Consider the following 22,871-nt stretch of genomic DNA (forward strand, 5'->3'; position numbering starts at 1 on the left):
TACTGATAATACACCATGATGTGGCAGTGTATTAATGATAATACAGGATGATGTGGCAGTGTATTAATGATAATACAGGATGATGGGGCAGTGTATTAATGATAATACAGGATGATGGAGCAGTGTATTACTGATAATACAGGATGATGGAGCAGTGTATTACTGATAATACAGGATGATGGGGCAGTGTATTAATGATAATACAGGATGATGGGGCAGAGTATTACTGATAATACAGGATGATGTGGCAGTGTATTACTGATAATACAGGATGATGGGGCAGTGTATTACTGATAATACAGGATGATGGGGCAGTGTATTAATGATAATACAGGATGATGGAGCAGTGTATTACTGATAATACAGGATGATGGAGCAGTGTATTACTGATAATACAGGATGATGGGGCAGTGTATTACTGATAATACAGGATGATGGGGCAGTGTATTACTGATAATACACCATGATGTGGCAGTGTATTACTGATAATACAGGATGATGGGGCAGAGTATTACTGATAATACAGGATGATGGAGCAGTGTATTACTGATAATACAGGATGATGGAGCAGTGTATTACTGATAATACAGGATGATGTGGCAGTGTATTACTGATAATACAGGATGATGGGGCAGAGTATTACTGATAAAACAGGATGATGGGGCAGTGTATTAATGATAATACAGGATGATGGAGCAGTGTATTACTGATAATACAGGATGATGGGGCAGAGTATTACTGATAATACAGGATGATGGGGCAGTGTATTACTGATAATACAGGATGATGGGGCAGTGTATTAATGATAATACAGGATGATGGGGCAGTGTATTACTGATAATACAGGATGATGGAGCAGTGTATTACTGATAATACAGGATGATGGGGCAGTGTATTACTGATAATACAGGATGATGGGGCAGTGTATTACTGATAATACACCATGATGTGGCAGTGTATTACTGATAATACAGGATGATGGGGCAGAGTATTACTGATAATACAGGATGATGGAGCAGTGTATTACTGATAATACAGGATGATGGGGCAGTGTATTACTGATAATACACCATGATGTGGCAGTGTATTACTGATAATACAGGATGATGGGGCAGTGTATTAATGATAATACAGGATGATGGAGCAGTGTATTACTGATAATACAGGATGATGGAGCAGTGTATTACTGATAATACAGGATGATGGGGCAGTGTATTACTGATAATACAGGATGATGGGGCAGTGTATTACTGATAATACAGGATGATGGGGCAGAGTATTACTGATAATACAGGATGATGGAGCAGTGTATTACTGATAATACAGGATGATGGGGCAGTGTATTACTGATAATACACCATGATGGGGCAGAGTATTACTGATAATACAGGATGATGGGGCAGTGTATTACTGATAATACAGGATGATGGGGCAGAGTATTACTGATAATACAGGATGATGGGGCAGTGTATTACTGATAATACAGGATGATGGGGCAGTGTATTAATGATAATACAGGATGATGGGGCAGTGTATTAATGAAAATACAGGATGATGGAGCAGTGTATTACTGATAATACAGGATGATGGAGCAGTGTATTACTGATAATACAGGATGATGGGGCAGTGTATTACTGATAATACAGGATGATGGGGCAGTGTATTACTGATAATACAGGATGATGGAGCAGTGTATTAATGATAATACAGGATGATGGGGCAGAGTATTACTGATAATACAGGATGATGGAGCAGTGTATTACTGATAATACAGGATGATGGAGCAGTGTATTACTGATAATACAGGATGATGGAGCAGTGTATTACTGATAATACAGGATGATGGGGCAGAGTATTACTGATAAAACAGGATGATGGGGCAGTGTATTACTGATAATACAGGATGATGGGGCAGAGTATTACTGATAATACAGGATGATGTGGCAGTGTATTACTGATAATACAGGATGATGGGGCAGTGTATTAATGATAATACAGGATGATGGGGCAGAGTATTACTGATAATACAGGATGATGTGGCAGTGTATTACTGATAATACAGGATGATGGGGCAGTGTATTAATGATAATACAGGATGATGGGGCAGTGTATTAATGATAATACAGGATGATGGAGCAGTGTATTACTGATAATACAGGATGATGGAGCAGTGTATTACTGATAATACAGGATGATGGGGCAGTGTATTACTGATAATACAGGATGATGGGGCAGAGTATTACTGATAATACAGGATGATGGGGCAGAGTATTACTGATAATACAGGATGATGGAGCAGTGTATTACTGATAATACAGGATGATGGGGCAGTGTATTACTGATAATACAGGATGATGTGGCAGTGTATTACTGATAATACAGGATGATGGGGCAGAGTATTACTGATAATACAGGATGATGGGGCAGAGTATTACTGATAATACAGGATGATGGAGCAGTGTATTACTGATAATACAGGATGATGGGGCAGAGTATTACTGATAATACAGGATGATGGGGCAGAGTATTACTGATAATACAGGATGATGTGGCAGTGTATTACTGATAAAACAGGATGATGGGGCAGAGTATTACTGATAATACAGGATGATGGAGCAGTGTATTACTGATAATACAGGATGATGGGGCAGAGTATTACTGATAATACAGGATGATGGGGCAGAGTATTACTGATAATACAGGATGATGGAGCAGTGTATTACTGATAATACAGGATGATGGGGCAGAGTATTACTGATAATACAGGATGATGGGGCAGAGTATTACTGATAATACAGGATGATGGAGCAGTGTATTAATGATAATACAGGATGATGGGGCAGAGTATTACTGATAATACAGGATGATGGGGCAGTGTATTAATGATAATAAAGGATGATGGGGCAGAGTATTACTGATAATACAGGATGATGTGGCAGTGTATTACTGATAATACAGGATGATGGGGCAGAGTATTACTGATAATACAGGATGATGTGGCAGTGTATTACTGATAATACAGGATGATGGGGCAGTGTATTAATGATAATACAGGATGATGGGGCAGAGTATTACTGATAATACAGGATGATGTGGCAGTGTATTACTGATAATACAGGATGATGGGGCAGTGTATTAATGATAATACAGGATGATGTGGCAGTGTATTAATGATAATAAAGGATGATGGAGCAGTGTATTACTGATAATACAGGATGATGGAGCAGTGTATTACTGATAATACAGGATGATGGAGCAGTGTATTACTGATAATACAGGATGATGGAGCAGTGTATTACTGATAATACACCATGATGTGGCAGAGTATTACTGATAATACAGGATGACGGGGCAGTGTATTACTGATAATACAGGATGATGGGGCAGTGTATTACTGATAATACAGGATGATGGGGCAGAGTATTACTGATAATACAGGATGATGGAGCAGTGTATTACTGATAATACAGGATGATGGGGCAGTGTATTACTGATAATACAGGATGATGGGGCAGTGTATTAATGAAAATACAGGATGATGGGGCAGTGTATTAATGAAAATACAGGATGATGGAGCAGTGTATTACTGATAATACAGGATGATGGAGCAGTGTATTACTGATAATACAGGATGATGGGGCAGTGTATTACTGATAATACAGGATGATGGGGCAGTGTATTACTGATAATACAGGATGATGGAGCAGTGTATTACTGATAATACAGGATGATGGGGCAGAGTATTACTGATAATACAGGATGATGGAGCAGTGTATTACTGATAAAACAGGATGATGGGGCAGTGTATTAATGATAATACAGGATGATGGGGCAGAGTATTACTGATAATACAGGATGATGGGGCAGAGTATTAATGATAATACAGGATGATGGGGCAGTGTATTAATGATAATACAGGATGATGGGGCAGAGTATTACTGATAATACAGGATGATGGAGCAGTGTATTACTGATAATACAGGATGATGGGGCAGTGTATTACTGATAATACAGGATGATGTGGCAGTGTATTACTGATAATACAGGATGATGGGGCAGTGTATTAATGATAATACAGGATGATGGGGCAGAGTATTACTGATAATACAGGATGATGTGGCAGTGTATTACTGATAATACAGGATGATGGGGCAGTGTATTAATGATAATACAGGATGATGTGGCAGTGTATTAATGATAATAAAGGATGATGGAGCAGTGTATTACTGATAATACAGGATGATGGAGCAGTGTATTACTGATAATACAGGATGATGGAGCAGTGTATTACTGATAATACACCATGATGTGGCAGAGTATTACTGATAATACAGGATGACGGGGCAGTGTATTACTGATAATACAGGATGATGGGGCAGTGTATTACTGATAATACAGGATGATGGGGCAGAGTATTACTGATAATACAGGATGATGGGGCAGTGTATTACTGATAATACAGGATGATGGGGCAGTGTATTACTGATAATACAGGATGATGGGGCAGAGTATTACTGATAATACAGGATGATGGAGCAGTGTATTACTGATAATACAGGATGATGGGGCAGTGTATTACTGATAATACAGGATGATGGGGCAGTGTATTAATGATAATACAGGATGATGGGGCAGTGTATTAATGAAAATACAGGATGATGGAGCAGTGTATTACTGATAATACAGGATGATGGAGCAGTGTATTACTGATAATACAGGATGATGGGGCAGTGTATTACTGATAATACAGGATGATGGGGCAGTGTATTACTGATAATACAGGATGATGGAGCAGTGTATTACTGATAATACAGGATGATGGGGCAGAGTATTACTGATAAAACAGGATGATGGGGCAGTGTATTAATGATAATACAGGATGATGGGGCAGAGTATTACTGATAATACAGGATGATGTGGCAGTGTATTACTGATAATACAGGATGATGGGGCAGTGTATTAATGATAATACAGGATGATGGGGCAGAGTATTACTGATAATACAGGATGATGGAGCAGTGTATTACTGATAATACAGGATGATGGGGCAGTGTATTACTGATAATACAGGATGATGGGGCAGTGTATTACTGATAATACAGGATGATGGGGCAGAGTATTACTGATAATACAGGATGATGGAGCAGTGTATTACTGATAATACAGGATGATGGAGCAGTGTATTACTGATAATACACCATGATGTGGCAGTGTATTACTGATAATACAGGATGATGGGGCAGAGTATTACTGATAATACAGGATGATGGGGCAGTGTATTACTGATAATACAGGATGATGGGGCAGTGTATTACTGATAATACAGGATGATGGGGCAGTGTATTACTGATAATACAGGATGATGGGGCAGTGTATTACTGATAATACAGGATGATGGGGCAGTGTATTACTGATAATACAGGATGATGGAGCAGTGTATTAATGATAATACAGGATGATGGGGCAGTGTATTAATGATAATACAGGATGATGGGGCAGTGTATTAATGATAATACAGGATGATGGGGCAGTGTATTAATGAAAATACAGGATGATGGAGCAGTGTATTACTGATAATACAGGATGATGGAGCAGTGTATTACTGATAATACAGGATGATGGGGCAGTGTATTACTGATAATACAGGATGATGGGGCAGTGTATTACTGATAATACAGGATGATGGAGCAGTGTATTACTGATAATACAGGATGATGGGGCAGAGTATTACTGATAATACAGGATGATGGAGCAGAGTATTACTGATAATACAGGATGATGGAGCAGTGTATTACTGATAATACAGGATGATGGGGCAGTGTATTACTGATAATACAGGATGATGGGGCAGTGTATTACTGATAATACAGGATGATGGGGCAGTGTATTACTGATAATACACCATGATGTGGCAGTGTATTACTGATAATACAGGATGATGGAGCAGTGTATTACTGATAATACAGGATGATGGAGCAGTGTATTACTGATAATACAGGATGATGGAGCAGTGTATTACTGATAATACAGGATGATGGAGCAGTGTATTACTGATAATACAGGATGATGGGGCAGTGTATTACTGATAATACAGGATGATGGGACAGTGTATTACTGATAATACAGGATGATGGGGCAGAGTATTACTGATAAAACAGGATGATGGGGCAGTGTATTACTGATAATACAGGATGATGGGGCAGAGTATTACTGATAATACAGGATGATGTGGCAGTGTATTAATGATAATACAGGATGATGGGGCAGTGTATTACTGATAATACAGGATGATGTGGCAGTGTATTACTGATAATACAGGATGATGGGGCAGTGTATTAATGATAATACAGGATGATGGGGCAGTGTATTAATGATAATACAGGATGATGGAGCAGTGTATTACTGATAATACAGGATGATGGAGCAGTGTATTACTGATAATACAGGATGATGGGGCAGTGTATTACTGATAATACAGGATGATGGAGCAGTGTATTACTGATAATACAGGATGATGGGGCAGTGTATTACTGATAATACAGGATGATGGGGCAGTGTATTACTGATAATACACCATGATGTGGCAGTGTATTACTGATAATACAGGATGATGGGGCAGAGTATTACTGATAAAACAGGATGATGGGGCAGTGTATTACTGATAATACAGGATGATGGGGCAGAGTATTACTGATAATACAGGATGATGTGGCAGTGTATTACTGATAATACAGGATGATGGGGCAGTGTATTAATGATAATACAGGATGATGGGGCAGTGTATTACTGATAATACAGGATGATGTGGCAGTGTATTACTGATAATACAGGATGATGGGGCAGTGTATTAATGATAATACAGGATGATGGGGCAGTGTATTAATGATAATACAGGATGATGGAGCAGTGTATTACTGATAATACAGGATGATGGAGCAGTGTATTACTGATAATACAGGATGATGGGGCAGTGTATTACTGATAATACAGGATGATGGAGCAGTGTATTACTGATAATACAGGATGATGGGGCAGTGTATTACTGATAATACACCATGATGTGGCAGTGTATTACTGATAATACAGGATGATGGGGCAGAGTATTACTGATAATACAGGATAATGGGGCAGAGTATTACTGATAATACAGGATGATGGAGCAGAGTATTACTGATAATACAGGATGATGGAGCAGTGTATTACTGATAATACAGGATGATGGGGCAGTGTATTACTGATAATACAGGATGATGGAGCAGTGTATTACTGATAATACAGGATGATGGGGCAGAGTATTACTGATAATACAGGATGATGTGGCAGTGTATTACTGATAATACAGGATGATGGGGCAGTGTATTAATGATAATACAGGATGATGGGGCAGAGTATTACTGATAATACAGGATGATGTGGCAGTGTATTACTGATAATACAGGATGATGGGGCAGAGTATTACTGATAATACAGGATGATGGAGCAGTGTATTACTGATAATACAGGATGATGGGGCAGTGTATTAATGATAATACAGGATGATGGGGCAGAGTATTACTGATAATACAGGATGATGTGGCAGTGTATTACTGATAATACAGGATGATGGGGCAGAGTATTACTGATAATACAGGATGATGTGGCAGTGTATTACTGATAATACAGGATGATGGAGCAGTGTATTACTGATAATACAGGATGATGGAGCAGTGTATTACTGATAATACAGGATGATGGAGCAGTGTATTACTGATAATACACCATGATGTGGCAGTGTATTACTGATAATACAGGATGATGGGGCAGTGTATTACTGATAATACAGGATGATGGGGCAGAGTATTACTGATAATACAGGATGATGGGGCAGTGTATAACTGATAATACAGGATGATGGAGCAGTGTATTACTGATAATACAGGATGATGGAGCAGTGTATTACTGATAATACAGGATGATGGGGCAGTGTATTACTGATAATACACCATGATGTGGCAGTGTATTACTGATAATACAGGATGATGGAGCAGTGTATAACTGATAATACAGGATGATGGAGCAGTGTATTACTGATAATACAGGATGATGGAGCAGTGTATTACTGATAATACAGGATGATGGGGCAGTGTATTACTGATAATACACCATGATGTGGCAGTGTATTACTGATAATACAGGATGATGGGGCAGTGTATTACTGATAATACAGGATGATGGGGCAGAGTATTACTGATAATACAGGATGATGGGGCAGTGTATTACTGATAATACAGGATGATGGGGCAGTGTATTAATGATAATACAGGATGATGGGGCAGTGTATTAATGATAATACAGGATGATGGAGCAGTGTATTACTGATAATACAGGATGATGGAGCAGTGTATTACTGATAATACAGGATGATGGGGCAGTGTATTACTGATAATACAGGATGATGGGGCAGTGTATTACTGATAATACAGGATGATGGAGCAGTGTATTACTGATAATACAGGATGATGGGGCAGAGTATTACTGATAATACAGGATGATGGAGCAGTGTATTACTGATAATACAGGATGATGGGGCAGTGTATTACTGATAATACACCATGATGTGGCAGTGTATTACTGATAATACAGGATGATGGGGCAGAGTATTACTGATAAAACAGGATGATGGGGCAGTGTATTACTGATAATACAGGATGATGGGGCAGAGTATTACTGATAATACAGGATGATGTGGCAGTGTATTACTGATAATACAGGATGATGGGGCAGTGTATTAATGATAATACAGGATGATGGGGCAGAGTATTACTGATAATACAGGATGATGGGGCAGTGTATTAATGATAATACAGGATGATGGGGCAGTGTATTAATGATAATACAGGATGATGGAGCAGTGTATTACTGATAATACAGGATGATGGAGCAGTGTATTACTGATAATACAGGATGATGGGGCAGTGTATTACTGATAATACACCATGATGTGGCAGTGTATTACTGATAATACAGGATGATGGGGCAGAGTATTACTGATAATACAGGATAATGGGGCAGTGTATTACTGATAATACAGGATGATGGGGCAGAGTATTACTGATAATACAGGATGATGGAGCAGTGTATTACTGATAATACAGGATGATGGAGCAGTGTATTACTGATAATACAGGATGATGGAGCAGTGTATTACTGATAATACAGGATGATGGAGCAGTGTATTACTGATAATACAGGATGATGGAGCAGTGTATTACTGATAATACAGGATGATGGGGCAGAGTATTACTGATAATACAGGATGATGGGGCAGTGTATTACTGATAATACAGGATGATGGGGCAGAGTATTACTGATAATACAGGATGATGGAGCCGTGTATTACTGATAATACAGGATGATGGGGCATTGTATTACTGATAATACAGGATGATGGGGCAGTGTATTACTGACAATACAGGATGATGGAGCAGTGTATTACTGATAATACAGGATGACGGGGCAGTGTATTACTGATAATACAGGATGATGGAGCAGTGTATTACTGATAATACAGGATGATGGAGCAGTGTATTACTGATAATACAGGATGATGGAGCAGTGTATTACTGATAATACAGGATGATGGAGCAGTGTATTACTGATAATACAGGATGATGGAGCAGAGTATTACTGATAATACAGGATGATGGGGCAGTGTATTACTGATAATACAGGATGATGGGGCAGTGTATTACTGATAATACAGGATGATGGGGCAGTGTATTACTGATAATACAGGATGATGTGGCAGTGTATTACTGATAATACAGGATGATGGAGCAGTGTATTACTGATAATACAGGATGATGGAGCAGTGTATTACTGATAATACAGGATGATGGAGCAGTGTATTACTGATAATACAGGATGACGGGGCAGTGTATTACTGATAATACAGGATGATGGAGCAGAGTATTACTGATAATACAGGATGACGGAGCAGAGTATTACTGATAATACAGGATGACGGAGCAGAGTATTACTGATAATACAGGATGACGGAGCAGAGTATTACTGATAATACAGGATGATGGAGCAGTGTATTACTGATAATACAGGATGATGGGGCAGAGTATTACTGATAATACAGGATGATGGGGCAGTGTATTACTGATAATACAGGATGACGGGGCAGTGTATTACTGATAATACAGGATGACGGAGCAGTGTATTACTGATAATACAGGATGACGGGGCAGTGTATTACTGATAATACAGGATGATGGAGCAGAGTATTACTGATAATACAGGATGATGGAGCAGTGTATTACTGATAATACAGGATGATGGAGCAGAGTATTACTGATAATACAGGATGATGGGGCAGTGTATTACTGATAATACAGGATGATGGGGCAGTGTATTACTGATAATACAGGATGATGGGGCAGTGTATTACTGATAATACAGGATGATGGGGCAGTGTATTACTGATAATACAGGATGATGTGGCAGTGTATTACTGATAATACAGGATGATGGAGCAGTGTATTACTGATAATACAGGATGATGGAGCAGTGTATTACTGATAATACAGGATGATGGAGCAGTGTATTACTGATAATACAGGATGATGGAGCAGTGTATTACTGATAATACAGGATGACGGGGCAGTGTATTACTGATAATACAGGATGATGGAGCAGAATATTACTGATAATACAGGATGATGGAGCAGAGTATTACTGATAATACAGGATGATGGAGCAGAGTATTACTGATAATACAGGATGACGGAGCAGAGTATTACTGATAATACAGGATGATGGGGCAGAGTATTACTGATAATACAGGATGATGGAGCAGTGTATTACTGATAATACAGGATGATGGGGCAGAGTATTACTGATAATACAGGATGACGGGGCAGTGTATTACTGATAATACAGGATGATGGAGCAGAGTATTACTGACAATACAGGATGATGGAGCAGTGTATTACTGATAATACAGGATGATGGAGCAGTGTATTACTGATAATACAGGATGATGGGGCAGTGTATTACTGATAATACAGGATGATGGGGCAGAGTATTACTGATAATACAGGATGATGGAGCAGAGTATTACTGATAATACAGGATGACGGGGCAGTGTATTACTGACAATACAGGATGATGGAGCAGAGTATTACTGACAATACAGGATGATGGAGCAGTGTATTACTGATAATACAGGATGATGGAGCAGTGTATTACTGATAATACAGGATGATGGGGCAGTGTATTACTGATAATACAGGATGATGGAGCAGAGTATTACTGATAATACAGGATGATGGAGCAGAGTATTACTGATAATACAGGATGATGGAGCAGAGTATTACTGATAATACAGGATGATGGAGCCGTGTATTACTGATAATACAGGATGATGGGGCAGTGTATTACTGATAATACAGGATGATGGGGCAGTGTATTACTGATAATACAGGATGATGTGGCAGTGTATTACTGATAATACAGGATGATGGAGCAGTGTATTACTGATAATACAGGATGATGGAGCAGTGTATTACTGATAATACAGGATGATGGAGCAGTGTATTACTGATAATACAGGATGATGGAGCAGTGTATTACTGATAATACAGGATGACGGGGCAGTGTATTACTGATAATACAGGATGATGGAGCAGAGTATTACTGATAATACAGGATGACGGAGCAGAGTATTACTGATAATACAGGATGACGGAGCAGAGTATTACTGATAATACAGGATGACGGAGCAGAGTATTACTGATAATACAGGATGATGGAGCAGTGTATTACTGATAATACAGGATGATGGGGCAGAGTATTACTGATAATACAGGATGATGGGGCAGTGTATTACTGATAATACAGGATGACGGGGCAGTGTATTACTGATAATACAGGATGACGGAGCAGTGTATTACTGATAATACAGGATGACGGGGCAGTGTATTACTGATAATACAGGATGATGGAGCAGAGTATTACTGATAATACAGGATGATGGAGCAGTGTATTACTGATAATACAGGATGATGGAGCAGAGTATTACTGATAATACAGGATGATGGGGCAGTGTATTACTGATAATACAGGATGATGGGGCAGTGTATTACTGATAATACAGGATGATGGGGCAGTGTATTACTGATAATACAGGATGATGGGGCAGTGTATTACTGATAATACAGGATGATGTGGCAGTGTATTACTGATAATACAGGATGATGGAGCAGTGTATTACTGATAATACAGGATGATGGAGCAGTGTATTACTGATAATACAGGATGATGGAGCAGTGTATTACTGATAATACAGGATGATGGAGCAGTGTATTACTGATAATACAGGATGACGGGGCAGTGTATTACTGATAATACAGGATGATGGAGCAGAATATTACTGATAATACAGGATGATGGAGCAGAGTATTACTGATAATACAGGATGATGGAGCAGAGTATTACTGATAATACAGGATGACGGAGCAGAGTATTACTGATAATACAGGATGATGGGGCAGAGTATTACTGATAATACAGGATGATGGAGCAGTGTATTACTGATAATACAGGATGATGGGGCAGAGTATTACTGATAATACAGGATGACGGGGCAGTGTATTACTGATAATACAGGATGATGGAGCAGAGTATTACTGACAATACAGGATGATGGAGCAGTGTATTACTGATAATACAGGATGATGGAGCAGTGTATTACTGATAATACAGGATGATGGGGCAGTGTATTACTGATAATACAGGATGATGGGGCAGAGTATTACTGATAATACAGGATGATGGAGCAGAGTATTACTGATAATACAGGATGACGGGGCAGTGTATTACTGACAATACAGGATGATGGAGCAGAGTATTACTGACAATACAGGATGATGGAGCAGTGTATTACTGATAATACAGGATGATGGAGCAGTGTATTACTGATAATACAGGATGATGGGGCAGTGTATTACTGATAATACAGGATGATGGAGCAGAGTATTACTGATAATACAGGATGATGGAGCAGAGTATTACTGATAATACAGGATGATGGAGCAGAGTATTACTGATAATACAGGATGATGGAGCCGTGTATTACTGATAATACAGGATGATGGAGCCGTGTACTGCACTACTGTATGTGTCAGAGCGATGTATGTCAGGTAAGTAGCTCTGGGGATTTGTGTGTACGGACCTCGGCTGTTTTCTAGCCTCTGGCCATTGTGGTACATGATGGCCCCTGCCCTTCAGGCCGCCTCTGTCCCCCTCTCTCAGTGTGCAGCTCACCCAGTGCCACAGGCCACGTCCACCACCGTCTGGCAGCCATGTTGGCGGAGCAGGCTGAGGATCCAGGTGCGATATTCGTCTGTGCGGCCTCTCTTGTCTCCGATGTAGTGATGCCAGACACGAGCTGCTCGCCCGTCCGCATACTGGTCGGGAAGGCCTTCAGCGGCCACCCCTAACGACCGGGTGCGGTACACACTGTCCACCATGGCTTCACCTGCGAGCGACGTGACACGTTCTACCTGAGGTCAGTGCCAGGCACCGTTATACAGCGGGTGTGGATGGGACGGGCCACGGTCTGCAGTGTCAGCAGAGGACTACACGCTGAAAACACACAGTGTCTGCACCAATCCCTGCACAGACACGTCTGACTCCCCCACCCGGATCACCGGCTGTGCCCAAACACACAGCTGCACAACGTCCCACAAGTGTCACACCTCCCCCGCAGCCAATCACAAGTAATCTCACAGAGGTGGAGAGCAAAGCTCCAGTGAGGACTTGTCCCGTCAGCCCAGGTCAGCAGCGGCCTCAGCCTGGTGTATACGTCCTCACTGTGAGGAGACAGAAGATGGAGGGTGGCAAGTAGTCTACATATATTCCATCTTCATTCCCCACCTATAAAGCTCAGGGAATATAATATACACCTGTATATATGGGGTATGTGATCATTCCTCTATTATCTATATATATTTCATGTTCATTCCCCACCTATAAAGCTCAGGGAATATAATATACACCTGTATATATGGGATATGTGTTCATTCCTCTATTATCTATATATATTTCATCTTCATTCCCCACCTATAAAGCTCAGGGAATATAATATACACCTGTATATATGGGGTATGTGATCATTCCTCTATTATCTACATATATTTCATGTTCATTCCCCACCTATAAAGCTCAGGGAATATAATATACACCTGTATATATGGGATATGTGTTCATTCCTCTATTATCTATATATATTTCATCTTCATTCCCCACCTATAAAGCTCAGGGAATATAATATACACCTGTATATATGGGGTATGTGATCATTCCTCTATTATCTACATATATTTCATGTTCATTCCCCTCCTATAAAGCTCAGGGAATATAATATACACCTGTATATATGGGATATGTGTTCATTCCTCTATTATCTATATATATTTCATCTTCATTCCCCTCCTATAAAGCTCAGGGAATATAATATACACCTGTATATATGGGATATGTGATCATTCCCCTATTATCTATATATATTTCATCTTCATTCCCCACCTATAAAGCACAGGGAATATAATATACACCTGTATATATGGGATATGTGTTCATTCCTCTATTATCTATATATATTTCATGTTCATTCCTCACCTATAAAGCTCAGGGAGTATAATATACACCTGTATATATGGGGTATGTGATCATTCCTCTATTATCTACATATATTTCATGTTCATTCCCCTCCTATAAAGCTCAGGGAATATAATATACACCTGTATATATGGGGTATGTGATCATTCCTCTATTATCTACATATATTTCATGTTCATTCCCCACCTATAAAGCTCAGGGAATATAATATACACCTGTATATATGGGATATGTGATCATTCCTCTATTATCTATATATATTTCATGTTCATTCCCCACCTATAAAGCTCAGGGAATATAATATACACCTGTATATATGGGATGTGTGTTCATTCCTCTATTATCTACATATATTTCATATTCATTCCCCACCTATAAAGCTCAGGGAATATAATATACACCTGTATATATGGGATATGTGATCATTCCCCTATTATCTACATATATTTCATATTCATTCCCCACCTATAAAGCTCAGGGAATATAATATACACCTGTATATATGGGATATGTGATCATTCCTCTATTATCTACATATATTTCATGTTCATTCCCCACCTATAAAGCTCAGGGAATATAATATACACCTGTATATATGGGATATGTGTTCATTCCTCTTATCTACATATATTCCATATTCATTCCTCACCTATAAAGCTCAGGGAATATAATATGCACCTGTATATATGGGGTATGTGATCATTCCTCTATTATCTATATATATTTCATGTTCATTCCCCACCTATAAAGCTCAGGGAATATAATATACACCTGTATATATGGGATATGTGATCATTCCTCTATTATCTATATATATTTCATATTCATTCCTCACCTATAAAGCTCAGGGAATATAATATACACCTGTATATATGGGATATGTGATCATTCCTCTATTATCTACATATATTTCATATTCATTCCCCACCTATAAAGCTCAGGGAATATAATATACACCTGTATATATGGGATATGTGATCATTCCTCTATTATCTATATATATTTCATATTCATTCCCCACCTATAAAGCTCAGGGAATATAATATACACCTGTATATATGGGATATGTGATCATTCCTCTATTATCTATATATATTTCATATTCATTCCTCACCTATAAAGCTCAAGGAATATAATATACACCTGTATATATGGGATATGTGATCATTCCCCTATTATCTACATATATTTCATGTTCATTCCTCACCTATAAAGCTCAGGGAATATAATATACACCTGTATATATGGGATATGTGATCATTCCTCTATTATCTACATATATTTCATGTTCATTCCTCACCTATAAAGCTCAGGGAATATAATATACACCTGTATATATGGGATATGTGTTCATTCCTCTATTATCTACATATATTTCATGTTCATTCCCCTCCTATAAAGCACAGGGAATATAATATACACCTGTATATATGGGATATGTGATCATTCCTCTATTATCTACATATATTTCATATTCATTCCCCACCTATAAAGCTCAGGGAATATAATATACACCTGTATATATGGGATATGTGATCATTCCTCTATTATCTACATATATTTCATGTTCATTCCTCACCTATAAAGCTCAGGGAATATAATATACACCTGTATATATGGGATATGTGATCATTCCTCTATTATCTACATATATTTCATGTTCATTCCCCTCCTATAAAGCTCAGGGAATATAATATACACCTGTATATATGGGATATGTGTTCATTCCTCTTATCTACATATATTCCATGTTCATTCCTCACCTATAAAGCTCAGGGAATATAATATACACCTGTTTATATGGGATATGTGATCATTCCTCTATTATCTATATATATTTCATGTTCATTCATCACCTATAAAGCTCAGGGAATATAATATACACCTGTATATATTGGATATGTCATCATTCCTCTATTATCTATATATATTTCATATTCATTCCCCACCTATAAAGCTCAGGGAATATAATATACACCTGTATATATGGGATATGTCATCATTCCTCTATTATCTATATATATTTCATGTTCATTCCTCACCTATAAAGCTCAGGGAATATAATATACACCTGTATATATGGGATATGTCATCATTCCTCTATTATCTATATATATTTCATATTCATTCCCCACCTATAAAGCTCAGGGAATATAATATACACCTGTATATATGGGATATGTCATCATTCCTCTATTATCTATATATATTTCATATTCATTCCCCACCTATAAAGCTCAGGGAATATAATATACACCTGTATATATGGGATATGTGATCATTCCTCTATTATCTATATATATTTCATATTCATTCCCCACCTATAAAGCTCAGGGAATATAATATACACCTGTATATATGGGATATGTGTTCATTCCTCTATTATCTATATATATTTCATGTTCATTCCCCACCTATAAAGATCAGGGAATATAATATACACCTGTATATATGGGATATGTGATCATTCCTCTATTATCTACATATATTTCATGTTCATTCCCCACCTATAAAGCTCAGGGAATATAATATACACCTGTATATATGGGATATGTGTTCATTCCTCTATTATCTATATATATTTCATGTTCATTCCCCACCTATAAAGATCAGGGAATATAATATACACCTGTATATATGGGATATGTGATCATTCCTCTATTATCTACATATATTTCATGTTCATTCCCCACCTATAAAGCTCAGGGAATATAATATACACCTGTATATATGGTATGTGTGTTCATTCCTCTATTATCTACATATATTTCATGTTCATTCCTCACCTATAAAGCTCAGGGAATATAATATACACCTGTATATATGGGATATGTGTTCATTCCTCTATTATCTACATATATTTCATGTTCATTCCCCACCTATAAAGCTCAGGGAATATAATATACACCTGTATATATGGGATGTGTGATCATTCCTCTATTATCTACATATATTTCATGTTCATTCCCCACCTATAAAGCTCAGGGAATATAATATACACCTGTATATATGGGATATGTGTTCATTCCCCTATTATCTACATATATTTCATGTTCATTCCCCTCCTATAAAGCACAGGGAATATAATATACACCTGTATATATGGGATATGTGATCATTCCTCTATTATCTACATATATTTCATGTTCATTCCCCTCCTATAAAGCACAGGGAATATAATATACACCTGTATATATGGGATATGTGTTCATTCCTCTTATCTACATATATTCCATGTTCATTCCTCACCTATAAAGCTCAGGGAATATAATATACACCTGTATATATGGGATGTGTTCATTCCTCTATTATCTACATATATTTCATGTTCATTCCCCACCTATAAAGCTCAGGGAATATAATATACACCTGTATATATGGGATCTGTGATCATTCCTCTATTATCTACATATATTTCATGTTCATTCCCCACCTATAAAGCTCAGGGAATATAATATACACCTGTATATATGGGATCTGTGATCATTCCTCTATTATCTACATATATTTCATGTTCATTCCCCACCTATAAAGCTCAGGGAATATAATATACACCTGTATATATGGGATATGTGATCATTCCTCTATTATCTACATATATTCCATGTTCATTCCTCACCTATAAAGCTCAGGGAATATAATATACACCTGTATATATGGGATATGTGATCATTCCTCTATTATCTATATATATATTTCATATTCATTCCCCACCTATAAAGCTCAGGGAATATAATATACACCTGTATATATGGGATATGTGATCATTCCTCTATTATCTACATATATTTCATGTTCATTCCTCACCTATAAAGCTCAGGGAATATAATATACACCTGTATATATGGGATATGTGATCATTCCTCTATTATCTACATATATTTCATGTTCATTCCTCACCTATAAAGCTCAGGGAATATAATATACACCTGTATATATGGGATATGTGATCATTCCTCTATTATCTACATATATTTCATGTTCATTCCTCACCTATAAAGCTCAGGGAATATAATATACACCTGTATATATGGGATATGTGATCATTCCTCTATTATCTACATATATTTCATGTTCATTCCCCACCTATAAAGCTCAGGGAATATAATATACACCTGTTTATATGGGATATGTGTTCATTCCTCTATTATCTATATATATTTCATGTTCATTCCCCTCCTATAAAGCACAGGGAATATAATATACACCTGTATATATGGGATATGTGATCATTCCTCTATTATCTACATATATTTCATGTTCATTCCCCACCTAAAAAGCTCAGGGAATATAATATACACCTGTATATATGGGATATGTGATCATTCCCCTATTATCTACATATATTTCATGTTCATTCCTCACCTATAAAGCACAGGGAATATAATATACACCTGTTTATATGGGATATGTGTTCATTCCTCTATTATCTACATATATTTCATGTTCATTCCCCACCTAAAAAGCTCAGGGAATATAATATACACCTGTTTATATGGGATATGTGATCATTCCCCTATTATCTACATATATTTCATGTTCATTCCCCACCTATAAAGCTCAGGGAATATAATATACACCTGTTTATATGGGATATGTGTTCATTCCTCTATTATCTATATATATTTCATGTTCATTCCCCTCCTATAAAGCTCAGGGAATATAATATACACCTGTATATATGGGATATGTGTTCATTCCTCTATTATCTACATATATTTCATGTTCATTCCCCACCTATAAAGCACAGGGAATATAATATACACCTGTATATATGGGATATGTGATCATTCCTCTATTATCTACATATATTTCATGTTCATTCCTCACCTATAAAGCACAGGGAATATAATATACACCTGTATATATGGGATATGTGATCATTCCCCTATTATCTACATATATTTCATGTTCATTCCCCACCTATAAAGCTCAGGGAATATAATATACACCTGTATATATGGGATATGTGTTCATTCCTCTATTATCTACATATATTTCATGTTCATTCCTCACCTATAAAGCACAGGGAATATAATATACACCTGTATATATGGGATATGTGATCATTCCCCTATTATCTATATATATTTCATGTTCATTCCTCACCTATAAAGCTCAGGGAATATAATATACACCTGTATATATGGGATATGTGATCATTCTCCTATTATCTACATATATTTCATGTTCATTCCTCACCTATAAAGCACAGGGAATATAATATACACCTGTATATATGGGATATGTGATCATTCCCCTATTATCTACATATATTTCATGTTCATTCCTCACCTATAAAGCTCAGGGAATATAATATACACCTGTATATATGGGATATGTGTTCATTCCTCTATTATCTACATATATTTCATGTTCATTCCTCACCTATAAAGCACAGGGAATATAATATACACCTGTATATATGGGATATGTGATCATTCCCCTATTATCTACATATATTTCATGTTCATTCCCCACCTATAAAGCTCAGGGAATATAATATACACCTGTATATATGGGATATGTGTTCATTCCTCTATTATCTACAAATATTTCATGTTCATTCCTCACCTATAAAGCTCAGGGAATATAATATACACCTGTATATATGGGATATGTGATCATTCCTCTATTATCTATATATATTTCATGTTCATTCCTCACCTATAAAGCTCAGGGAATATAATATACACCTGTATATATGGGATATGTGATCATTCCTCTATTATCTACATATATTTCATGTTCATTCCCCTCCTATAAAGCTCAGGGAATATAATATACACCTGTATATATGGGATATGTGATCATTCCCCTATTATCTATATATATTTCATGTTCATTCCTCACCTATAAAGCTCAGGGAATATAATATACACCTGTATATATGGGATATGTGATCATTCCCCTATTATCTATATATATTTCATGTTCATTCCTCACCTATAAAGCTCAGGGAATATAATATACACCTGTATATATGGGATATGTGATCATTCCTCTATTATCTATATATATTTCATGTTCATTCCTCACCTATAAAGCTCAGGGAATATAATATACACCTGTATATATGGGATATGTGATCATTCCTCTATTATCTATATATATTTCATGTTCATTCCTCACCTATAAAGCTCAGGGAATATAATATACACCTGTATATATGGGATATGTGATCATTCCTCTATTATCTATATATATTTCATGTTCATTCCTCACCTATAAAGCTCAGGGAATATAATATACACCTGTATATATGGGATATGTGATCATTCCTCTATTATCTATATATATTTCATGTTCATTCCCCTCCTATAAAGCTCAGGGAATATAATATACACCTGTATATATGGGATATGTGATCATTCCTCTATTATCTATATATATTTCATGTTCATTCCTCACCTATAAAGCTCAGGGAATATAATATACACCTGTATATATGGGATATGTGATCATTCCTCTATTATCTATATATATTTCATGTTCATTCCTCACCTATAAAGCTCAGGGAATATAATATACACCTGTATATATGGGATATGTGATCATTCCTCTATTATCTATATATATTTCATGTTCATTCCCCACCTATAAAGCTCAGGGAATATAATATACACCTGTATATATGGGATATGTGATCATTCCTCTATTATCTATATATATTTCATGTTCATTCCTCACCTATAAAGCTCAGGGAATATAATATACACCTGTATATATGCGATATGTGATCATTCCTCTATTATCTATATATATTCCATGTTCATTCCCCACCTATAAAGCTCAGGGAATATAATATACACCTGTATATATGGGATATGTGATCATTCCTCTATTATCTATATATATTTCATGTTAATTCCCCACCTATAAAGCTCAGGGAATATAATATACACCTGTATATATGGGATATGTGTTCATTCCTCTTATCTACATATATTTCATGTTCATTCCCCTCCTATAAAGCTCAGGGAATATAATATACACCTGTATATATGGGATATGTGTTCATTCCTCTATTATCTATATATATTTCATGTTCATTCCTCACCTATAAAGCTCAGGGAATATAATATACACCTGTTTATATGGGATATGTGATCATTCCTCTATTATCTACATATATTTCATGTTCATTCCCCACCTATAAAGCTCAGAGAATATAATATACACCTGTATATATTATTATTATTATTATTATTATTATTTATTGTTCTAGCGCCATTTATTCCATGGCGCTTTACATGTAAGGAGGGGTATACATAAAAACAAGTACAATAATCTTAAACAATACAAGTCATAACTGGTACAGGAGGAGAGAGGACCCTGCCCGCGAGGGCTCACAATCTTCAAGGGATGGGTGATAATACAGTAGGCGAGGGTAGAGCTGGTCGTGCAGCGGTTTGGTCGATTGGTGGTTACTGCAGGTTATAGGCTTGTCGGAAGAGGTGGGTCTTCAGGCTCTTTTTGAAGGTTTCGATGGTAGGTGAGAGTCTGATATGTTGTGGTAGAGAGTTCCAGAGTAGGGGTGATGCGCGAGAGAAATCTTGTATGCGATTGTGGGAAGAGGAGATAAGAGGGGAGTAGAGAAGGAGATCTTGTGAGGATCGGAGGTTGCGTGCAGGAAAGTACCGGGAGACGAGGTCACAGATGTATGGAGGAGACAAGTTGTGGATGGCTTTGTATGTCATGGTTAGGGTTTTGTAATGGAGTCTCTGGGCAATTGGGAGCCAGTGAAGGGATTGACAGAGGGGAGAAGCTGGGGAATAGCGGGGGGACAGGTGGATTAGTCGGGCAGCAGAGTTTAGAATAGATTGGAGGGGTGCGAGAGTGTTTGAGGGGAGGCCGCAGAGCATGAGGTTGCAGTAGTCAAGGCGAGAGATGATGAGGGCATGGACTAGGGTTTTTGCAGATTCTTGGGTGAGGAATGAACGGATGCGTGAAATATTTTTGAGTTGAAGTCGTCAGGAAGTGGAAAGGGTTTGAATATGTGGTTTGAAGGAGAGATCAGCATCAAGGATTACTCCGAGGCAGCGAGCTTGTGGGACTGGGGAGAGTGGGCAGTCATTTACTGTAATTGATAGGTTCGTAGGGGGGGTCACGTGAGATGGGGGAAAGATGATGAATTCTGTTTTGTCCATGTTGAGTTTCAGATATCTAGTGGAGAAGAAGGATGAAATAGTGGACAGACATTG

The 22,871-nt window shown here is 37.4% G+C and overlaps 1 protein-coding gene and 1 long non-coding RNA gene across 7 annotated transcripts in view; one reads left to right on the top strand and one right to left on the bottom strand.

The window, feature by feature from the left end:
- GNMT (glycine N-methyltransferase) overlaps nucleotides 1–13,701 on the bottom strand; it is a 500,048-nt gene extending 486,347 nt beyond the window's left edge. For 5 of the 6 annotated variants that reach the window (XR_012226573.1, XR_012226572.1, XM_073559002.1 and 2 more), the window contains exon 1: nucleotides 13,312–13,701. Coding sequence is in view for 3 of the 6 variants with exons in the window: in XM_073559002.1 (XP_073415103.1) it covers nucleotides 13,312–13,517 (206 nt within the window). In the remaining 3 variants the exon portion in view is untranslated. The remainder of the gene's footprint in view (nucleotides 1–13,311) is intronic. The other variant, XM_073558999.1, reaches the window with a different exon arrangement.
- Nucleotides 13,702–13,757: 56 nt separating this feature from the next.
- LOC141069455 (uncharacterized) overlaps nucleotides 13,758–22,871 on the top strand; it is a 307,336-nt gene continuing 298,222 nt past the window's right edge. Inside the window, exon 1 of the long non-coding RNA XR_012226576.1 lies at nucleotides 13,758–13,965. This is a non-coding gene — a long non-coding RNA (uncharacterized lncRNA). The remainder of the gene's footprint in view (nucleotides 13,966–22,871) is intronic.

This window comes from Dendrobates tinctorius, unplaced genomic scaffold (assembly GCF_039654945.1).
Source record: "Dendrobates tinctorius isolate UK_male_01 unplaced genomic scaffold, ASM3965494v1 ptg000264l, whole genome shotgun sequence".
Taxonomy (NCBI): domain Eukaryota; kingdom Metazoa; phylum Chordata; class Amphibia; order Anura; family Dendrobatidae; genus Dendrobates; species Dendrobates tinctorius.